Here is a 23,070-nt window from a genome sequence, read left to right as displayed (position 1 = left end):
ATGTGACTCCATCAGCTTACTTTGACTTCATTCGTCAAAAAAGTTCAATCTCATGTGGACATCAAATAGAGAACAGCTCGTCTGTTCGATTATGACTAGCGAGGGGTTAACGATGAGGATTTGTGATTTGGCCCCATTGGAATATAATCAACAGGTGACCGCCAATGACCAAACCACCAGCACAGACTGTACACTACCTGAAACACACCGTCTGCCTTAAAACCTGATGAAATAAAGTGCTAGTACAAATATATCTGATTTCCACAATAAGTGTTAATAATTAACTGAAGAGTATAACAGAACGTTTGGACGAGTGTGTAAAAAAAATGGGAGAATGAAAAGGTGAGGATGTGGCCTGCAGTGCTTCAGTGGATCACTTAACTGTAAGTGGTTATTTGTCAATCATTATGACTTGAATAAATTTATCATTTACAATCCAATATTACATTATGTACAAGAGTGGTAATGCTTATAGCTATATCATCAACACATGATTCATTTACCAGACCATCCACCAGAATGATATAAAAATAAACTGTACACAAACTGTTCAAAGAAAACGCTTCCCATGGTTTTCTTTTGATCATTTAAAAAGAATGGCAGCAATCAATCAATTGAATAATTTCCTTAATAAGAAACAATTGCTACAGTATCGTGTTTCTATGGCAATTAAATATTAATGTTTTTATAGCTTATGACAAGGAGGACAAGAAGCCACAAAAACAAAGCAACATGTTAAAAGAAAGAAAAAGGCCAATGCATATGGGAATCTTTTTATTTCAGTTACTGCAGTAGTAATTGTGGATTCCCATTTCACCAAAGGAGAAGTCTGTGTGGTGGCCCCGCAGCTCTGCTCCATCCTGCGACAGAGCAGGTCAAACACACAGGCTCCCGTTGCACCCAGCTGTGGTGTCTTCAGATAAGCTCAGTTACTGACCTGCAGAAACGTGCTCCTACCTTCCAAAGAACCACACTTGTTATTCTTTTGTGATAGTATTTGTGTTTACCCTGTGAGAAAACAAACACCCAAACAAGCTGTGACCTGTTTAAACTGTGCTGATCGCACCCCGGACACCGTTCAACGAGACGTGGCGGTGCCAGTGAGCGAAAAGTGACATGTATGCAAAGATCTTTCTCCTCCTGTTAACCCTTTTAACCATCACTCACTCGCTTACTCATGACCACTTAACCATGCAAACAAGCACACACACACACACACACACACACACACACACACACACACACACACACACACACACACACACACACACACACACACACACACACACACACACACACACACACACACACACACACACACACACACACACACACACACACACACACCGTGTCCAGATATCAGTATCTGGTCTGATTTAAACAAGAGACATCCTTATTTAATCAAACACCTGCACCTGCAAACTCCTATTTCCTATTTCCTATGGATACCTCCCAATAATCCAGATAGCCAGGAGACAGTAATATTTGCCTTCCTAATTAAAAAACAGCACATTCTTTAAGTTGGTCCGAGCACAGCAACAACACGACTAAATGGCAGCAACGTCTCCTCCCTTTTCCTTTTTAAATGCAATGCTGGATACATTGTGTATAGACACACTGATACGGAAATAAGCATACAGACATGATATAAATATACTAGGACATCTATTTTATATCTTATAAATCTACATACTGGCAGGTATGTACCCTGCATCTGACATTAAGGCAAAAAAGCATCAAACATAACAAGGATGATTAGGGACTGCCAGACCTCCTTTTGGCTAAGTCAAACTCCATTTTCCCCCTGACATTCTGCCTGCCTGATTTTCCTATTCATCCACGTTCTTTTAAAGGTACAGTATGTAATATTTTCAGTCAGAAACAAGCTCGAACTAATCATCAGAATGTGCAGAGAAATGTACAAAAGTTAACCCTGTTCGTGAGTCACTCCGCCATTTTACCTGCATTCAGTCCAAGAATAGAACAAGCAACAGAAGATTCCTACACAAGAAATAATACAAAATCATAACTGCTGAAGCTCTTGGTAGAAGCTAACAGCTGACTACTTGCATCTTCGAGAAACAGTGACTCACTGCTGCCGCCCAATGCAGAAAAATGGCCTAACTTTAATATTACAAACTGTACCCTTACGTCACTTTACCCACGGAAGTTTCTCATCCTCGACTTTGGTGAAAATTGTTGCGTATGAGGACACATAAACACAGAGTGCAAGTGGGTGTGAGATGGCGAGCAATAATGCGTTCTGCTGATGAAATAACTCCGTATCCCCTTAAACATGTTAAGCAACTGTTAAATATAAAATAGGCAGAAAACGTATGCTTCAAAGCATCGCATGGCTTATTCTCAGAAAGTAAAAAAAAAAAAAAATCATTAGAATTAGAAAAAGAAATAAAAGAACAATACAAGCTGGAAAGAGTCCACTGGCGGTTGTGGTGGTGGTGGTAGTGATTGCTCTGCATCTAGAGTTCTGAGTTATTATATTACCAGAAGAGCAACAAAGGAAGACTTACAGCTGAAAACATATCACCACAGAAACTGTACGTGTGAGAAACACACCACAATACCATGAACAGTAAAGAGAAGATCTTCAACAAGAGACAATCAAAAATGGTAACAAAATCAGACACTCCTGTCCCACAATGCATTGCTTCACGACAGCTCCATTCAGGAAGCTGGTGTTTCAGAAAGGCACAGAGCCATCTTGCACCAGTAGCACTCTCCTTGTAAAGGGAAAAGGGGTTACGGGACCTGGCGGCCCCTTCGTCGCAGCATCTTCCTTTCCTTAGATATCCTCCCCTCTCCTCCTCCAACTCTGTGGATTCTCTTTATTTTTCTTTCCGACAGAAATGGAAAAAAAAGTCACTCGACGTGTAGCTTCTCCGAGGAGAACGGTTTCTATTGAGATTCTAACAAACATGAATTACTAATACTGACTGAACACTAGTTAACACTCCATTAAGGGATGGCTTTTTCCAAAGAGATTCATTACTGATCAATGTCCCTCATGTAAATGCACACATACAAACACACTATGTGTGTGCGTGTGTGTCTGTGTGTGAGTTTATTTGTACTTTTGGTGGGGTTCCTATGCAATTCTACGCATAAGAACACAGTATAATTATAAACCAAATTGACCAGCATGAGAGATCAATGTACATGAACACTTTAGATTGGCATTTCCTATTTGCCTTGGTCCTGTTTTTCTTTCTTTGTGTTTTTGTGTTGCCACTTTGTGTGTGTTTATGTGTGTGCATTCCAGTCCCAGAGTGCTACGCTGCCCTCAATCACTCACATTAATGCTCTCCTCATTTCCTGTCAGTCTAAAAAGTTCATTGTGGAATCAGTCGAAGGACTCGCCACCACTCCGAATCTACAGTTGCTGTGTAATTAACTTCTCTTTAAGCGATTTTAATTTATTTCCCTTTTTGAAAAATATATTTAAAGGTCTGTATTGTCATTGCAGTCTTATTTGTTCTTGGTTTGGCCATTGAAACGATGAACAAGATCACGTGTGCAAATGGGGAGGGACATACAGGAGCCCAACTCATGTATCTTCAGCTTGTGAAGAAGAATCCTCCTCTTCCTCTACAGGACTTGTGTCAGAAAGTCTGCCCTTTTCAGGCCTTTCACCCAGCTGAGCTTTCAGCTCCTCCTCCACCTCCTCCTCCATCGCCACCTCATCCTCCTCTTCTATAATGTCCTCATTTTCCTCCTCTGCCATTATATTCTCTTCCTCCTTTTTACTCTCGTCCGCCCCGCGGCCGCAGTCCTGTGCTGTGTGGTTCGCCGTGGGCTTGTCGTCCTCCTCCTGCTCTGTCTGAGAGCTCTCTTCCAGGGTGAGCTCAAACTGAAACTTGTCAATGCAAGCGTTTAGTTCCTTGTCCTGGCCCACGGGAGGCGGCGATGGGCTTTGAGGGATCGTGCTCTGGTACCAGTCCCGGTTGTCCTCCAGCGTGTCCAGGATGTCCTGGGCATCAGGGTGCACAAGGTCCCCCCATGTTTCCCACAGGGGGTGGACGATGTAGTCAATAAAGCCCACCTATGTCCAGTTTAGAAAAAGGGAGAAAGAGAGAGAGAAAGAATGAGTGACATGTTGCAAGCAAGCACTGTGGTGTCACTTCAATCATTGCAAATCAGCATTAAAAATGTAGGAGTAGGACTGCTGCGATCAGAGCTGAAAAATCACTCCCTGCTCTGTCGTTATCACTCCACCTACAACATTAACACTTATCCAGTTGTGTGCAGAAATCCCTTTCACAGTTGTGTATCTTGCTCACTGCAGATTTCTTCTCTCTCTCTCTCTTTTTTTTTTTACCTGACTTTTTTCCACAGAAGCGGTGTGTTTATCACACATGGGGCTGATCTCCATTCCTCGCTCCCGCTCCTTATCTCCCTGGCGGAAAAACTCCTGCATGATTCTCTCCGTCCACTGTCGATACACAGCCAGGGGCTTGGTGGGATTGCTCAGGTCAGCACAGTGCACCATGTTCCTCAACACCTGCACACGGTCACACATTACACATAACGTTACGTGCATTGTTAAAAAAAAAAAAATGTGCATCACACCAAATTGCATGGGTTGCATGGGCATTACATGCCTTTGGATATAGTTTGCCGTTCTGCTTGTTTGATATTCTGCATTTCAGAAGAACAACACCCGAACCATTGACACGAATCCAGTTTTCTGATCGCCGCTTTTAAATTTTCTCTTCCTTTTACCTCTTCTGCCAGTTGCAGCTACAACTCCTATATTTGATCAGGTGCCTTCTAAGCGTTTTACTCTTTCTTCAAACTCGCAGCATCTGCTCTTTGCGGGTTACATTTAGACACTTGCTTTGACAAGAAAGTGTGCCAAAATGTTCAAAAGCACAGAAAGCATTCAACACCACTTGTTGCAGCATCGCTTCAGAGATAACACAAACTAGTTGCACATGAAGATATCGCCGTGATTTCTCATTTTAAGGTAAGCATGTAAGACCGGCCTTTCAGTGCCACTTTGTGTCTCAAGACGACCTCTATTTCCATAAAAGTCGACAAAAAAAGAAAAGAGGAGTCTCTTACACAAGTGAGAAAGGGAAATTTGATGATTGTTGAAGCCCTTAAAGGGGTCATATTATGCAAAATTGTCTTTGTAATGGTTTTCCAACAGTTATGCGATCCATACCTGGGAATGACACCCCAGAAGTGAAGAAAATGTGTCATTGCTCTCCCTGACTTGTTTCAATTTCAAAAAAGCGTGTGCTCCAACAAACGAATCAGAAATCAAACCCTATATAGTGTCATCAGGGGTTTAGTCAACCCCAATTCCTTTGACCCTCCCACAATTAGGCAGCTCTGCTCTGGCACATGGCACCGGGAGAGGAAGTACTTCCTCCTCCAGCTCACACAGACAGCAGACTCTGAATGCAGCTCCTATGACCGAATATTGACATGGCTGAAAATCAAGGAATAGCAATAAACTTTGAATACAATGTTTTTGGACCAACGAGACCCATGTGAAAGTGTTGAAAAGCTGGATAATATGACCCCTTTAACAACAACCAACAGCTGCAACTTTGAGAAGCAGTCCTCTCTACTGCCAATCTGTGCACAAAGTAAGCATAAATAAAATCTTCCAAACTATACTTTTAAAGACAGTCATTAGCGGCTTACAACGCCCACAACACCCTGTCAAATCACAAATAAAGTTGAAGGAACCTCATGACAAACTATATGTGAAATAAAGTTTCTTTGTTATATATTCCGTCGCGATCAGTTCACGTTTTTGGGTTCACACTCCGTCTTTGGTTGTCAGTCCAAATTTTCATTCCCTAATTGTTCACCCCCCATGAACCCTTGGTGGGCTGCTGTGGGGGGGTCAAACCCCTTGGTTGGCAATCACTGGTTTAAACCTTTGAATCACCTAACTTATCCACAAGAGCTCATCCATTATCCAATGAACATTAAAACACATCTTTCTTTCTTTTCTTTTTTTTTACTTTCCACACTCTTGAATCACATACAGTGCAAGGCAGTGGGGGCCGAGAGGTTAGGGAGAAAAGCTTGTGTTGAGAGGTTTCCAGGTTTAAATCCCACGACGCAACACACTGCTACTTGTATGTATAGTTCAGGTTAATTATCAATCAAATGAGTTAAATGCAGACCAACAATTTACCCAAGGGAATCAATAAACTGTGCTTAATGCATTCAGGTATAATTTTTCAGAGGCCAAGTTTTTGAAGTTCACATTACATGATAATACTGCATCCGTATCGGTTTTGAAAAACAGCAAACAGCCTGCTTCACAAACTGGCACAAACCACCTCCTCTTTGGCACTCACACAGACACTGAGACATCTGGGGAAACACTTGCATGATTTTCTTCCTTCTTTTCCATCACCATCTTTGCTAAATCCCATGTTCACGCTTTGGTGGTCGACAGTTAGCAGCGCCACACAGCCAGGTCAGATAAGGTGAAAGACAGAAACTATATCCAGAGAATGTTGCTGTTCTTTTTTCACAGTCTTGAAGAATCAAGCAAGATTTGTCATCATTGACAAAGTAATACACACTTTCGCCTCTGATGTTGATCACCACATCCAAACCTGTCTGGATCTAAGACTTGATAACATTTTGCACATGTTTGATGGACTTAAGCTGCATCAACACAACAAAGATCAACTGAAAACTGCATTATTTTGATGTTTTTGTTACAAAATGTTTCAGATGGAAACACTTTTGAAAATGACCATTGTACACATGGAAATGCCAGTAAAGCTGGAAACACTGATTGGCTTCTCAGGCCAATAATTGGTGCACACCAGCGGTGCACACACAGAAAAAAGTAAGATGTAAACATTCAGTCTTCTTTAAACTGTCTTGATTGTTTCAGCCCTCTCACTATTTGGTGTATGTAAAACAAACTGTCTCCACATGTGAACCAGATGATGATACAGTTGTTAAATTGAAAATAGTGATCAGCATAAGCATCACTGTGACCGAAGAATTGTGATTTCCCTCTTTACACAGAGATGGAGAATGCGTTCGGAAAACATTGCAAAAGCACCTATTTCAGTGGCTGAATATTATTCCTGTGTAACAAGCAGCCAAAAGTTTGCAGTTTTCACTTGAATACATGTAAACATTTCCAAGCTCGCTTCTTTCAATGAACATCTGAATTATATCTCACCTGTATCCGATCAGTGTAGTGGTCAAGCAGCAATACTCCAGAACTTGTCACTTTCTTGGTTTCCACCATTGTTTTGAGGTCTGCCAGCAAACTCATGTGTTTAGACATATCTGTTGCCAAAACCTGGCCAAAAAGAAAATAAACAAAACAAAAGTGTGAATATATCAGAGGAGAAACAGAAAGAATAGAAGGTTCATAGGAGGGGAGAAAGAGCCAAGGAGCAAGTAAACACTATTGAAGTAGGGAGGACCAAATCATAATGTCACCAAACACTCACCATGTCTATAACAAGTTTCCTCAGGCTCTGTCTTTGCCTTTTGCTGAGGTTCTGAAAGATGTCACAGTTATCCTCGTGAAGCAGCTTGAAACCCACAGCCAGGTGATGGTTCTCCAATACCGACTCATCATTATACATCAAGGCTAACTCTGAGTCTGGGGGAAGCAACACAGACATATGAGTGAAAAACAGAATCTTGGATCAGTGTGCTCCTACTCCTACTGTCACCTGCACATTGTCTTCACACCATCTCATACGCTTCATATAGATGAATCTCCTTTCAGAATAACAACAGAAGAGACACAATTCAACATGTCAACTAATCTTCTCTGTGCTTCAATTGTTGCCATTTGCACTTTGCAGTGGTTTTTGAGGCAGGTGAGAAACGGCTGAGCAACAGAAGTAACTCTGTAAAACAGCCTTGTTTTGTTATGTTTTTTTCAAGGTTGCTGACCAGTTGTTTCATTATTGTGTCTATTTTTATTTTGAGGTCACAAGATCCAGAATCCCCCCCCCCCCCCCCCCCAATATCAAGCAAATTGTAACTCACTGGTGTTTATGAGGAACTGGTTGGATACTCCTGGATGATCCACATCATGAATGGCAGCAGCAAATAACGCAGCTAGTATCTCTAGATCAGTGAATACAGCCTGTCAATGAAGATCAAGAGGAAGAAAATGGTCATGAATGTCGATTTAAAATCAGCTGGATATTTATAAAAGTCTCTCGGACATAAGTAAACCAACAGCTGTATTTACGTCTAGAGCTGGCGTGGATAGCAGTACATGAGTAGACTGAGTGACATCTGCAGCGTGGAGGCTGTTGTGATAGGCCACATTGGCATGATAGTGGTCCTCCAGGGTCATCACGTACGTGACAAACGTATCCAGGGGGATCCGAAAGGTCTTTAGTAGATCTCGTTCCTGCAGCAAGGGCAGGCCACACAGGGTCATGGTCACAGACGTGCTACACGTTACACTCAACCACATAAATCATTGCTTATGGCACGTGTTTCTGTCTCTCACCTGGAAGATGGCAAACATTATGCAGCTGAGGGGTCGATTATTAGAGAACTCCGCCACACGAAAGATATTAAGGCCCCACTTGTTCAAGTCGTTTAGCTCCTAAAGGCACAAAGAACAAAATTAACACACATCGGTACATAACCCGTGGGATTTTTTTATTACTGATTTTAATGTGCACCACAGTTTTCTGGGTTCTGACAACTGTTGCTTATTAGAATACAACCCCAATTCCCTAAGGTTAGCAAAAGGATGAGCAAAACGTTGATAATATTTTCATGAACTCAACTTTCATTAATTAATGGGACATGAACAAGCTATTAGATTGACCTATTAAGATACACTACATCTCATGGTGTTTAAAAGTGGAATGATTGTCTGCTGAGGCATGGCATCATTGAGGTACTGGGGTACAGAGTTACAAGCCTCTACGTGGTGACTCAGCTCATCCCAGAGCTCTTCTATGGGATTCAGAGCGAGAGAAAGTGCAAGTCACTCCATTTGAGGTACCCCAGTCTTTAGCAGATATTTCCCTAATGATGCCACCCCCATGAGCTGGAGCATTGTTGTCCATGAAGATGAAATTAAGCCTGTGTTGTTCATGCAACACACTGAGCTCAGTGGACACTTTCATCAGAGAACATCCTGTTTGAAGCCTTCAATGCCGAAGTACTGTTGATCAATTGTTGAGTGTCGTCTTGGTCTCATGATGTCAAAATGTGAACAGCATGATGGGAAGAACTGTTCAAATACCAAATTCTAATTGAGCCAAGAGTATAGGTCGATGATTCATGGATCAAACACCTGTTGTGAACTTTGCCGTTAAGCTTAACAGATAGTTCTGCAAAAAGCACTGAAGCAGTGAACCGGGGGACATGTACATTCAAAAGTTTAGAGAAGGTAACATTACGTTCAACTCTAAAGATTATAATGCATTTTAGATTCATTCTGAAAGTTCCCACACACCCTGATATACTTTTCCCCAGTGTACCTTTAACTTGTCCATGTCATAGGCACTCACACAATGTAATCCCCTTTAGTCTACAGGACAGTTTTCCCATCCTTGATTCAGAGGAATCAATGTTTTTGTTTGTCTGCTTTTACCAGACCCTTCCTATATTTAGATTTTGCTCCTTTTGCCCTTTTTTAATCGTTATGCTACTGACCCATTTCCAGTTAACCCAATTCAACTCCAGCCATTTGTCTCATCTGGTTTTGAAAGTGAGTCACAATTAATGATTTTCATCAAATGTTGAAATACCTTACACCGCACATCTACCAACCCGCTTAATGGAATAAAGGTAGGATATGCTGCAAAGAATGGCAAGAAAATCATAGCTTGTCTGTCGAGTTGCTGTGCATCCATATACTACAAGTTTCCGTCCATTTACCCGAGCTAACGCGTCCTCGTGTTCAGTCTTCACACCGAAGCGAGGCATGGTGGAGTTGGAAAGGCTGGAACTGTGCGTGAGCTTCTTCACACCACTGATGTGACACATGGGCTTCTCTCTCTCCCTCAAGGTTGGAGATGGGATCTCCACCTCGTTCTGCTTATCTGGAAAGATTGAAAGTCAAAGGTCAGTCATGATGAAGGCTTATGGCAGGTTGTACCTCACCCTGTAGCCGTAAATTATATAGTGGCAAGTAACACATTGGTGGCAGGTTTACTTTACCTAGAAAGGTAGTGGAGATGTATTCTGACACTTGGTTCCCTGAGCGACTCATCTCTGACAAATGGGACAGCTCCCGGTTCAACATCCTCTTGAACTGAGGGGAGGACACAACAGAGACTGAGGTGAGTGATTTGAGATGCAGCATAAAGGGTCACCAAAAATACAGACTCACACTGATGGGTAAAAATGAGAATTAATAACATTGTCGTTTAAATTCCATTTGCACACATAAATACAGAACAACAAAACATTCCCGTGAACCTAATATGAGAAAATAAATTATCACCTCAATTACTAAAGGGTGACAAAATCAATTATGATTCATGCTTCCTTTTTTTCTCAGATTAGAACAGACTGTACAGTACCCCGACTCGATGTGTTTGCACTTTGACTCCCAGTGATATTCTGCGGTAATATGCCATGCTTATTGTTTTCTATACATATACAGTGTCAAACAATTCGTCAGCAGATCCTTGCAGTGCATACACAAATGCAATTACTTGAATACATTATCCACGCAGACAGAAGGAAGTGTATCCTGTGAGTTCTCTTTGAGTGCATGTAATGTTACGTTTCTATGGAGGAACACAATGTCGGGAGGCTTAATAGTTCCCTGTCAGACGAATCATGTAAAAGCACAATGCGATTCGGACAGACCCCTCAGTCTGTGTCCTACTGACTGATCTTTCACACATAACAATCTCCATGGCAACCGGAGCAGTTGCCGTGGCAACTGCCTCCTCACAGTCAGTCCTTCAGCGTGATGTGAGAGCGGTGGCTGCTTGGGTGACAATCTGAGGGAGTAGGCAGGTGTCTCTGACCTTTACCAAGGTCAACCCTCCCCTCCTCTGCTGTCTCCCTCTCCACATCTCTCTGTTGCTTATATCCGCTCCTCCCTCCCTCTTGAGGTAAACAACACTCTCCGTGGTTGCCCTACAGCTCAGAAAATCCGGCTCTGTCACAGGCTCCACTTTGCCTCCCTTCCATTTCACACACTTTATGTGTTACCACTGTCTTTTTTTGCTTTTCGCTCACAACTATGCCTCCTTTTCCCCACTTCCCACCCACCCCTATCTAGCCTGGTGCCCATTACATGGCAGGCCTAGCAAATAGGTTCTGTAACAACAAATCGTAAGAGCAGTCAGGCAGAATCAGTCATCAGGAGCAAGGGATGCTCGTCAAGCCCAGTGGCACACTTAGGCAGCAGGCTCAACCCAAATCTTCTCTCTCTCTCTCTCTATCACAACCCCCCCAATGCTGTATCGCTGAGTCATAGCTGCCAACCAACACTTCTATAGTGCCAGTCTGAGTGCCAGGACAAACAACACTCTTCTTCTGACACTGACTAATGAAACAAACATGCAAACACTGTACAGACATGACTGAGGGCACACACTCACACACCCGCATATGTGAGTGAGCCCAGTGGAGGATGTATCATTTCTAACTGTCAGTGATCAGCTACAACATATAAATAGGAAGGTAAATGAAGGTGACAGTGCTCCGGTCATGTATATGTATGTATGTCATAATTTAGATAAGAATAAGACAGGGGTGGCAAATCCAACAATCTTAATCCAGGACTAACGTGTATCTGTTTTGGTGAGACAATGACAAGACACCACGCTAAAAGCAAGCCCTCTGGGTAAGTGTAAACCATGTTATGCATCAAGACTGTTGAATAACACAAATACATTTCAAAGAGAAATAAGTATCCCTCAGATGATGAGTTAGTCCTTCACGGACAATACGCTTTCCTTCCTTAAGTCTGTATTGAGGCCAGCCTTGGGCGAGCAGGAGAGGGAGAGACAGGGATGTGGGACGCAGGTGTGGAGGATGGAAATGGACATTATGTGACACTGCTATGTACTAGCAGTGAAGACTACTTCACAAAGTCCCACAGCTTTTTTAAGCAGCCCAGTGTGTTCTCAGAGGACAGAAATGTAGAGCAGGTATAGAGAGATGAAAGCGAAGACTGATATTGTCTTTTTGTTTACAGTAGGGCTGCAATATAGAAACATGGTGCACAGTTAATAAAGTCTCTTCCTTATCACTGTTCTTCCTGAATGGATTCAGGCATAAATTATGTAAAGTCATTAATATGGTACTTTACACTTTCGCTGTCAGACCCAGGAAGACTTCCTTAACCACAAGTATTCACTTGGTTTATGTTCCATTTTAGCACCTTCAATGATTCTTCCTTGTAAACATACCACACACACAAGTAGACACAAATACTTTTGAACAAAAATAGAGACACACAGACATGGAGTTAGCAAATACACAAGTTGTTATAGCATGCATGGATGTAACAGTAATACTTCAAGAGCCCACAGCATGTTTTGAAGACAGCCACTGCCAGGCCTTGTTGTCTCACTGTGAGCTGTCTGAACCCTACCTGGTCCCACCAACCGATGAGCCAGGGCCTGGAGCAGGTCTCACAGAACAGGTCCACTAAGGGCGTCCTGCGTTCCGCCGCTGTCCCACCCCCCTCCAGAACTCCTCCCGCCGCCGCACCAAGGTCCAGCTCTGCCCCTGCCCTCCCCTGCAGGGGGCTGTAGCTGGAGGAGCGGGGCAGCCTGTAGCCCCCTGGTACAGGTGAGGGGCAGGAGGATGGGGCCGGGTCAATGGCCTCCACCACACCCATGTTGAGGGTGACGGGCGGTTTGGGCCGATGGCACAGGCAGGAGGTCCGGTAGTGGATCGGGGCGGGTGCACTGCGGGTGCCCCAGTGGCATGAGGGCGTCGTCAGGGTGTGTGGGGAAAGGCCACAGCCAGTCAAGCCGGGACACTCCAGAGTGACGGCTGCCCCAAGAGGGGGCAAAGGAGCCGGGGAAAGGGGTGAGGGCAGGGGCTGCTGGTGCAGATTGTCCTTGCCTACATGCAGAACCCCGAAGCAGACCACCCAGTCAGTCCTGAGTCAGGCGCCAGCCTCAGTGTGGTCGGACGATGTGGGTCTCCCTTGATGGGCAGACCAGGAGCCCCCCCCGGATCCGGCTGCTGTGGTGACTACATCTTATCCCATTTGCTGAGCAGACTGACCCAAATCTGTAGACACTGCAGGGTAAAGGTGGATGGAAGCCGAACGAGCGAAGATGGAGGGAAATACAGGGGGAGCTGGGGACCGTCTGAAGGGCACAGAGAGGAGCCGAGTGGAGGAGATGAGTGGCAGCGTGAGAGAGAGATGTACACGAAAAAATTATGTTGCAGGAGCTGAGCTGCTTGACAAGCCGTAATAAAAAATTTAGATAATGGAGGTGAGTGGAATGCAGAGATGGCAACAGCAGGACAGAAATATGATTGTTGTACTGAGTGATGGTGGTACGGGGAGCTGGGATGACAGCAGGAACATTGGGAAAAGGAGGGAGGGGGGGGAATGATGGTGGCAAAAGAAAAACAAGGATGGTGAGAATGTAGGAAGGCGGGAGCTAAAGAGACGGAGAGGGATGCGAGCAGGCCTGTAGCAGACGGTCAGCCTGAAGAATCACACCAGAGCTTTGGTCTGGAAAAATAGGCTCCCTCTCCTTGTGTCGCCTGCCCCTCCCCCACGGTACAGATCCACAGGCCCGGCCCAGTCCTACCGGTGCATCAGCCCGTCTGTGCCGTCTCACCCCGATCGCCAGCAACACTTAGTCAGTGCACTGGCTGCCTCTTGATACCTCCGTAGCGCAGTACGCTGCTCCGGCTCATTCCATGCCTCAGCTGGCCAAAATGCCAGAGGTCTAATCCCGCTGCTTTAGGCTGCCGTTCTTCCTCAAATGCTCTGCCTCTTGCGCCATTTCCCTGGATGCTGTAGACAGCTCTCGCAAGCTAATCAGGCAGTGTGGCTGCAGGCGCGTGCGTGCGTGTGTCTGTGCTTGCCTCCTCTCCAAGACCAAGTGCGCATGTGCAATAAGACAGCATGTACGTCTGTCGAAAATATGTGTGTGAGCGAGGGTGTGAGTAAGAGTGAGAGACTGAGTGGGAATATTCATGTGTGCACCTCCATGTTGGCACGGTGGGGAGGATTTCTGTAGCATACTTGCGGCTGCTAAGAGGCGGCAACATATTCACAGAGACTCTATTTGCCCCAGGAGACACACACAGACACAGACACAAAGAAATGTACACAGACATATGGATGGGGGACCTTTCATCACATTCCAGTTCCGTTTTTTAAATTAAAATCCAGATTTTATCCAAAAAGAATCCTACTATTTATTATTCGTGAAGGAAATTGCGGCAGAAGAATTTCGGGAATAAAACAAACAAGCCATTTGATGCTGTCTCTTTAAGGCAGAACACTATTAAAGGAGCATTACCTCTGTTTCATTGGCCGTTGCACAAACCACATGGCTTGTGGTCACAGTGGCAAGCCAATGACTAAAAGGGAAGGGCAGACCCTGCTGCTGTTCGATAGCAACCAAGGTTACAGCAGAGACAGCAGCATCAGGACCTGCACCCCCCCACACACCCCCAACACACACACACACACACACAAACCAAAATATTCTCTCTCTCTCTCTCTCTCTCTCTCTCTCTCTCTCTCTCCGTCTCTCTCTTTTCCCCACAAATATAAAAAACAGCAACCTTGTCGATGTACACAGGCATGCAGATGCACTAATGCAAAAGTCCCACAGTGTCCAAAATCCATCAGCACCTGGCTGCATGTCATACCGCCGCCACAGCAACAAGTCCTGAACCACACCACACATTCATATTTGCTAGTCCAGTCCATCAACAGCCATAAAATCACAAAGAGGCGGTTTACTGTGTATGTGGTACATTACAGCCCAAATGAATCAATCATATACAGCATTACGACCCCACGACTGACCAGCAGCAGAAAGAAGACTTGTCCGTATATCTACTACTCGTGCTCATGCGTTTTGTTTTTGTGGACCAACATTAAGGGAATATGTATGGAAACTACGCATGAAACATATTGAAGGAGACTGAAAAAAAAAAGATCTTTTGGGTCATTTCAATAATTCACCCTCGAGAAGCTGCATCCTTTCTATTTCCACACCAGTGAGGGGAAAGTCAGACTACAGCTGCAGCCCAAGAACAACAACGCCTCATAATATGATACAATTTTCTTGTAAAGACATTCTCTGTTGGGGTTTTTTTCGAGGATATTTGCACCATTCTGAGTAAATATGTGATGTAAATAAGATGGACATGTCTGAGTGTGGACAGGTGTGCACCTTGTTGGAGGCCATCTCGCTGACTGAGCGGTGGGTTTGAATGGTCTCCAGCTGGTCCAGACACCAGTCCAGCTCCTCCAGAGTCTCCCGAGCCATCTGCTGGTATGTCTCCTCTGGCAAGGACACACACAACACATGAAGCAACGTAAGCCAACAGTCGAAATGAACAAAAAGGGTCTAGAAAGCAAGTGGTTTGTACATGTTTGGATCCCATGTTTTCTCAGAAGGCCAGAGGGTGCAAGTGAAAAAGTACTTGAGTAGATTTTTCAGGTATCTTTACTTCCCTTTCAAGTAACTGGTTACTTGACTTGTTTTAAGTGAAAGGCTGAAGTAACAGTAACAGTCGTCTCCACTGAGTAATCAAGTTACATGAAGTGGGTTTAGATGCAAGGACTTCCTGTTTTCAACGAAAAAAGACCAAACAAGAATAATTTTGACATTTTAAAAAAAACTAAAATGAGCCTATTACACTCATTGGTGGACCAAAACAGTTTGGGTTTTTTTAAATAACTAATCTAAAGGGCAGTTCTACCAGATGACATGCTTTATTTTCAATGCTGGACACGTCAATCAGAGAAACTCTTTTTTATAATGCTTTCTCATTGTTTTAGATCAATATGCATTCAGGTAGAATAAAAAGGTATTTTGTGTTTTGTTTTGTTTTTCTGTACATATACAAGCCATAACATACATGATCACAACTGTTCTTTAACACAAGTATCTATTTAGCCATTAACGAGGCAGTTAAGCAAACTATTTAAATATTTATACTTGGTTAAGATGACTAACTGAAGGCCAAACCAAATATAAGGAGGAAGAAAGCTAATCTGAGCAGTTTAGAAACCAGATCTACTTTCCTTTTCATATGCAGGTTTAACAGCAGAGGTGTCAAACATGTGGCCTGTGGGCAAAAACTTTTCAACAAGATGGTTCAATATGGCCTGCGGGAGGAACTAGTTAACTGTAATAACAAGAAAAGACAGAAATGTCTTACGTTGCCCTGGTTAAAATAATGCTGAATTTCCATCTTAAACAGGAAGTTTCTGTCCGGAGAGTTCAAGCATATTTAAACTTTTTTTTTTTCACTTTAGAAATTCAAATCAGCATCTTTACATGTCATTAATTTCCTTGAAAATCTGTTGTAAAGTATAAAACTGAGCAAAATCCCACCCATTTCACATTTCTGGATAAGACATCTCCAAATGGCATTTGTGTGTCAATGAGTTTTGGTAAAAGATTGCTTGCACACCATTAAGTCCTTATATACTATGTCTTATTTGCATTAAAGGAGCCCAAATATGGCTTGCTAAATGCACTGGGTGTATTTAATAAAATAAGCCTATGGCAGACAGGATAAATGAGCAAATATGGTTATTTCCCGATTATAAACCTCAGTAAGGATTAACTATAATTTTTCAGTGGACGTGATTGTAGTTTTTTTGTTTGTCCACTGGGGGTGCCAATGTTCCTATAACATTAGGTAGAGGACATAACATTGAGACCCAGAACTGAACCTCAGAGGGCAACCATGCTTTTTACTCCATAGATCCATGATGTAGCTGAGAATATTTTTGCTAATGAATTAGAGCCATGAAATGAGGGTGGATTAATGAGAATATGGCTGCTAAATGCCACAGAAAACCAGCGTGTTCAGAGGAGCCACAAGCTTTTTGCCATCGTTAGTCTGGAGAGAAACTGTGGCAGATACAATATTTTAAACTGCACTGTATTATTATGACATTTGAGCTTGTTCATCATATAGTCTAATAAAACAGTATTGGTATGTACTTCAGATGCTCGTGGGCCAAATTGGCACGCAAAACGTTCCAATCCGTCAAACCACCAAGCAAATTTCAAAGAACCTATTTAGTTTTTACCGAAATTTTGATTCGCGGACACAACACAACACTGAGACCCGAACTATCACACTACCGATATTCTCAAAACCATGTGGTCCAGGTGAGTTTGTAAAAACATGCATAAGGCAACAGCTTTAAGAGAAGTTTTCTTGACATTTCACTGTATTTTCCACCAGAAGGTTTCATTAGAAACCAAATTAGATTAATGTTGAGAGTTTAGTAATCTTTGGAGGTAATTATTTGATTATGTGAAAATATAGACATTTTATCATGCATACTCTGCACTACAACAAAGAAAAACTAAAGGAACATTATTGGAGTTGTTGGTGCTTATAGGTGATTATTTTATCATTTTTCGACTCCAATCTTCTCTCTGATCATTCATCGAATGTCTGAATGCACAAAATGCAGAACTTTGAAGCAGATGGGTCAAAGCAGCAGCAGGAAACAAGTTTATGAAACAGTGTTGACAGTCTCACCAAAATTGACAGAAATTCAGAAAAATGTCACCCGATCTGCTGGGTCTTAGTTTTTGCTGCCCCATTCAGAAGTCTTTGAAAGACTTTCCATCTAAGACTTCGGTGTAAGCTGCTCGTGGTGAAACGTACTCATGGTCTGTTAGTATCAAATGCACATTGTTTACACGCCACATTCTATCTGAGCATTGTTGCTACACGTGTTCATCCCCTGTCCCAAATCTCTGAGCGCTACTGCCAGCAGAAAACACACTATGTGACAAACTCAGGGCATCAACTGGTTTCTCCAACATGATGACTCATTTGGGTTGAACACCCACTGGATCTTAGTCCAATAAAGCACATTTTTAAGTGATGCAATGGGAGATTCACATGTAAGCTAAAAAAAAACAATAAAAAAAAATCTGCAACAACCGAGTTAAGTTGCCATGTCAGTCAGAAGAGTTTCCAGCACCTCTTTGAATATGTGCAACAAAGAACAACGGCACTTCTGAGAACAGAAGCTAATGTTATGCTTTCGTATATTGTGTGTGACGTGTCAGTGTTGCTCAAAAGGCATACTGTCTCGTAAATATGTATGCAGCGCAGGTAATTAAAATACCCACCATGCAAGCCAGACAATATTGTGTGATGCTCCACATTCATTTCCCTTAATAACGATGCATTTGGGGAATGTGGGAGTCTTGGTTTCTCCTTAAAGGAAACTCTATGGACTAAGAGTTTTAATTAGCTGACAACATACCAGAGAGGGTAGCTTGGGGCACAGTGGGCTGGCTTGTCACTGGTGACCTCCTGTGGACGAACACAACATTACATTAGAGAGAGATAAACACACTACTGTCCTCTAGTGGGGGTTAACAGGCATCTGTCACGACAGTCTGAAGCAACACAAGGCTTGTCTCACATAGGTGTATCATTTCTTTACAACAGGACCATATTGTTATATTTTAATATAAGTAAAAAGGGAATAATTCTGCAACGTGGTTCATTTTAAACTCACCCTGTTAAACGGAAGAACAACAAAGTAAAGAAAAAACTTGAGCCTTCCTCAGTTTAAAACGGCTTTTGTTGTATAATGACACAGTTATGTAGATATGTAACGTGAGACATATTCAGGGTACGGCTCAAGGTAATTATAGATGCTGATAATTCTGTGGCTCTTTGCTTTATATATCATATTGATGTGGAGCTAAAAGCCTGCCAGCTCCTTCTTTCCACAGCGTTGCAAGACACAGTAATTTTAGAGGCATTGACCGTCTCCATCGTCTGGGAACAGAGTCAGGGACATACATATGAAGCATGAAGCTCTGTGCATACACTTCTCAGCCAGGATGCTGAAAATGGGCCCAATAATGCAGATTATATTTTCCTTGAGCACTGACTGCTAATCATAAAATGGTTATACATAATGGCTAAAGTGTGTCCCCACGGGAGCAAGGAAATGGAGACATTAGCATATACACAAACTAAGCAGGCAGTCATGACGGTACAAGTTGGGGAGGAGGGTGTTTGACAGCAAGATACTGACTTGTTAGTGGGTGTTGTGACATTGGCGAGGATGGTGAAGTTGCTTCTTACAGTTCGTAGGCTGGCCAACACCTGGAGGATGGATGGACAGCGTAGGAGGGAAAGAAGGAGCAGAGAAGAGAAAGGGAAGAAGCACGGGGAGGGAGTGAGGGGGGGGGGGGATTCACTGTGCTAATTAGCCATATTTTCTCCTTCTTTAGAGTGTTTAACGTGTCTGATAAGGTTCATGAGGAAAACATACCTGAGCGAAAGGGGTGACAATCATGTCTTCGGCGTGCCTGCAGGGTAAAAAGTGGAAATAAAAGGAGGTAAAAGTGAGTGGTTTGGCCCGCTGTGGCTCAGTATTAATGTTTATATGAGAGCTGTATCCGTTAGCAGGATGTTTAGAGAGACCTATGTGGATCTAAAAAGAGAAATAAACCTGAAACTCTCCAACAGAAGGTTTTAAGTTGCTGCGAGCTTCCTGAAAGATACATCAGGAAGCAGAGCACTGCAGTCACTCAGATAATTCAGCAGGATTTAATTTGCATTACACGTGCATAATGGCAATCATAGCCGCTACTGTGTGACTGGGATAATATGCAGTTGCTGCATCGGGCCTGTGAGTGGACACTATGGGGTTAGAGAGAAAAAAAACAAGTCCTGTCTCCGGCGTGATGGATCCAGGTTGATGGCTCGACTCTTACCCCTCACTGTTGATGGAGGAGTTGCGTGACATGGTTTTGGGGGATGTGTCGTAGTCTGAGTCCGAGCGGTACAGGAAGGACTCCCTGCGCTGGCTCTGGGGGAACGAAGGGTGGAGCACCAACCCAGGACTCGCCTGCGAATCCATGGGGCTGCGGCCTGGCGAGGGACCATTCTCTGAATCAAAGCTGAAACAGTAAAAGTCCACAGGAAGGATATTTGTTTACAACAATCTCTTCGATTTCCATTACTCATAGTGACAATAAACAGGAGCAAGTTGATGTTTAAATACCAAAACACATCTGTGCCTTCTTGAAGTTGGAAAAAGTTGTAGTGTGAGAGACGTGACAGACGTTACAGCATGAGCACACGCCGCTGTGACTCTGCTGCAGGGTTGGTAGAATGCCTCTGAGTTGCTCGGAGAATTACACTTTACTGACAAGTCATACTTTGGAGAGACTCATGTTGAAGCAAGTACAACGTGCCACATCAACCGCAGGTTCTCTCTGGGCCGCTCAAGGGTTCAGATCTCTTTCAGATTCAAATTAAATCTTCACAGATTAGAAACACACTAGAGGGAGCAGGATATGGCTTTCCATTCCCTTCATGTGTGTATTTGTGGTGGCACGCTACACAATAGTGTTGCACGTTTCCACTGATCTACAGGTGGTGGAAATGTTCTGAGACGTGCAGGAACATGTATGAAAAGACAGGAACACCCCAAGCTAGTGAAAATGGAAATAGACCGTTCTGGGTTGAAAAATGCAGGATACTTTTTTTTTCCCTCTCTCTCAGCGTTCTCAATCCATTCTCATTTTGGAGAGGCAATGATTAAAATAGAATAAGTCGACTTTGATGTGTATTTTATCATGTTTCGGCACTGAATGGAAAATAATACAATAAAGGCCAGTTACAATTGCATTGTGATAAAAACATACATACTGTTCACTTACGGAAAAAAAAAACCCCTCCACGTATCACTTTGAATTTGGAACTTTAACTCGTGTGTGAATCAGTGCCTTTTTCTTCTCTTTTCACTACGACGCTCAGCATCTGTCCGTACAGCGCCACATCACTGATTAACAATAAACTCAAAACACAAAGCTCAAACTAATCTGCCAGCTCCATCAAAGGCGGGCTTAGTCAAAGGGGACAAGGCAACGCACATCTCGCATTACACCCGTCTGTCTTTACAACAACAACTGCAGCAGCGGTGAAGCCAACTTTTTCTAAGATGAAAGAAAGATTCGATCTGGCAGCAAAAACTGAAGTCTCTATTGATCCAGCAGAGCTTTAGATCAGGCTTCAAATAACAAGAAAATGATGGATATTGTTGAGGTAACAATGCAGACACACACTAATTTACCTGACAACGTCTGTAAAATACAGGCTGCTTGATTTATTAGGCTTGTGTTACACACTAAACCAGCAACAAGACTTCTATATATATATAAAAAAATATTGAGTCTATAATTGTCTCTCTCTTTTAAATATTATACTAACGTTTCAGCACGTTGCAGTGGAGCTACTGCATCTATTTTTAATATAGGATCACTTTTATCTCCACGACACCTCCCCGTTTCTCCTAAAGCTTGAGGTTTGTTGTCAATGCAGTTGTGAACTTCTTTCAGATCAAATTCTAAAATGCCTTGTGATATTTATAGAATTTACTTATAAATTGGCCAATTATGAGCATCTCCTTCCTCCAGGAGGCTTTGTGAATGTGGCTACAGATTGAATTATCATTAAACAAGTTTCCCGACAGATGAAAAACACTCCTCAAATGTCTGCCATCGGGACTTTCTGCAAGCTTCACGCACTAATCCCCCATTTTAATTTATTTTTTTTTTCTGCAAACTTCCCCAAGTAATTATGAGAATTCGGCATTCTGATTTCACCACTTCCCAAAATCTAATCCATCTGAGTGAGGTTATCACAGTATGTGCTTGGAATAACTTACTCACAGATCATCTTTGCTGAGTCACATTACAGTCTCATTGCACAAATGAAATGTTTATCATACTCACACATCACTGCAGCTTATTTTCATGAAGACAGGCAATTCACACACGTTAACAGGCGGCTGATTGGTGTACAAGCGTTACCTGCAGAAACAGTGGCACGAGCGCCGCCGCTCCTGGATACTGCGGTTCAGTTTCATGCGTCGAAACAGTGCGGAGCCCCCGTGACCGCGGGTCTGATCACCCGGTGACACAGGTGAGGTGAGAGAGGCTGCGGGCGCGAGGGAGGGTGGACCGTCGGGACTCTCCCACAGCCGCAGCTGTCGTGTCAGCTTCCTCTGACTCATCGCTGCCAGCTCTGTCCCCGCCGAAGCTGACCGGTTTAAAGACAGCTCACCCGGCCTGCGCTTACTACTGGCAGTCTCGCTGCGTATGGCTTTCCTCCCTCCCACGCGGTCCCCCTCATCCACTTTTCAGTGCGTACTCACGTTCTGAGGGAGACAGAGCAGCACCAGCAGCAGCAGCAGCAGCAGCAGCATCTGCTGTACGTGCCACAAACTGTCCTCAATCCGGAGCGGGATCTAATAACAGACCTGATCCTCCTTTTAGTCTTGCTTTGCTGCACGTCTCCTGCCGGAGGAGTCAAAGTTCATCAGCATGCATATCCTGTGCTGTGATCCTCAAGGCCTTGGATGTTTAAACTCCAGCTCCCCCTGCTCACATCCTCAGTTTGTTCCCAGGATTTATTCAGGTCTCCTTAATCCTTACTTGTGCAGGGTTTTTTTTTTTTCTTCTTCTTCTTCTTTTTTTCTGAAGTCTGTCTGTTTGCCAGCTCCGAATCCTCTGATACTTCACCACCTCAACCCTGATTGAGTCCCATTGCTGCTGCTGCTGCTGCTGCTGTCTTGCCCGGGCCAGGCCTCTTTCACCATCTGTTGTCCAGGTCACTTTGCCTCTCACATTTACAACTCTCAAGACTCCCTCGCCGTAAAAACAACTGCGAGACCTGTGACGATCTCTTTTAATTCACAAAGTTGTTTGTCCTCTGTAGTGTGTTAGTTTCTCTCCTCCTCCTCCTCCCCCCCCCCCCCCCACCTCCCCAATGCTGTCACTATCCTTATCTCTCAGCTCACAGTTCCTCTGCAGCAACAGGAAGGCTGATCAGTACGAGCAACAGACCACAGGCGCTAGAATAGAGCAACACGCGGCGCCTGTG

The 23,070-nt window shown here is 43.5% G+C and overlaps 1 protein-coding gene across 3 annotated transcripts; it reads right to left on the bottom strand.

Moving 5' to 3' along the window:
• Positions 1-757: 757 nt before the first annotated feature.
• On the bottom strand, positions 758-22,855 carry pde4a (phosphodiesterase 4A, cAMP-specific). 3 transcript variants are annotated; one of them, XM_080511543.1, is made up of 15 exons: positions 21,999-22,855; positions 19,896-20,081; positions 19,451-19,487; positions 19,211-19,281; positions 18,425-18,474; positions 15,348-15,460; positions 10,162-10,255; positions 9,880-10,043; positions 8,492-8,590; positions 8,225-8,389; positions 8,017-8,116; positions 7,467-7,621; positions 7,190-7,312; positions 4,337-4,519; positions 758-4,060 (listed from the first exon to the last, which is right to left on the bottom strand). In XM_080511543.1, exons 1-15 carry the CDS (start codon positions 22,199-22,201, stop codon positions 3,566-3,568), a joined length of 2,238 nt encoding a protein of 745 aa, XP_080367669.1. In that variant the 5' UTR covers positions 22,202-22,855; the 3' UTR covers positions 758-3,565. The 3 variants fall into 3 exon arrangements, with proteins under 3 accessions (XP_080367669.1, XP_080367670.1, XP_080367671.1); XM_080511544.1 differs by having other exon boundaries at positions 22,343-22,855; XM_080511545.1 differs by lacking the exons at positions 15,348-15,460; positions 18,425-18,474; positions 19,211-19,281; ... (1 more) ...; positions 19,896-20,081; positions 21,999-22,855 and adding an exon at positions 12,560-12,640.
• Between the last annotated feature and the right edge of the window lie 215 nt (positions 22,856-23,070).

This window comes from Blennius ocellaris (genome assembly GCF_963422515.1).
Source record: "Blennius ocellaris genome assembly, chromosome: 16".
In the NCBI taxonomy this organism is placed as follows: Eukaryota; Metazoa; Chordata; class Actinopteri; order Blenniiformes; family Blenniidae; genus Blennius; species Blennius ocellaris.
Note: the sequence above shows the minus strand (reverse complement) of the source record. Positions and strands in the feature narration are given on the sequence as shown.

What these genes read in the sequence shown, in the direction of transcription:
- pde4a (XM_080511543.1), bottom strand. Translation starts at nt 22,201, where the DNA reads ATGAGTCAGAGGAAGCTGACACGACAGCTGCGGCTGTGGGAGAGTCCC. An exon ending in TCGTGCCACTGTTTCTGCAG is followed by an intron (nt 20,082 to 21,998) that starts GTAACGCTTGTA and finishes TTACTGTTTCAG; the next exon opens with CTTTGATTCAGAGAATGGTC. An exon ending in GGAAACTTGTTATAGACATG is followed by an intron (nt 7,313 to 7,466) that starts GTGAGTGTTTGG and finishes CTTTTTGGCCAG; the next exon opens with GTTTTGGCAACAGATATGTC.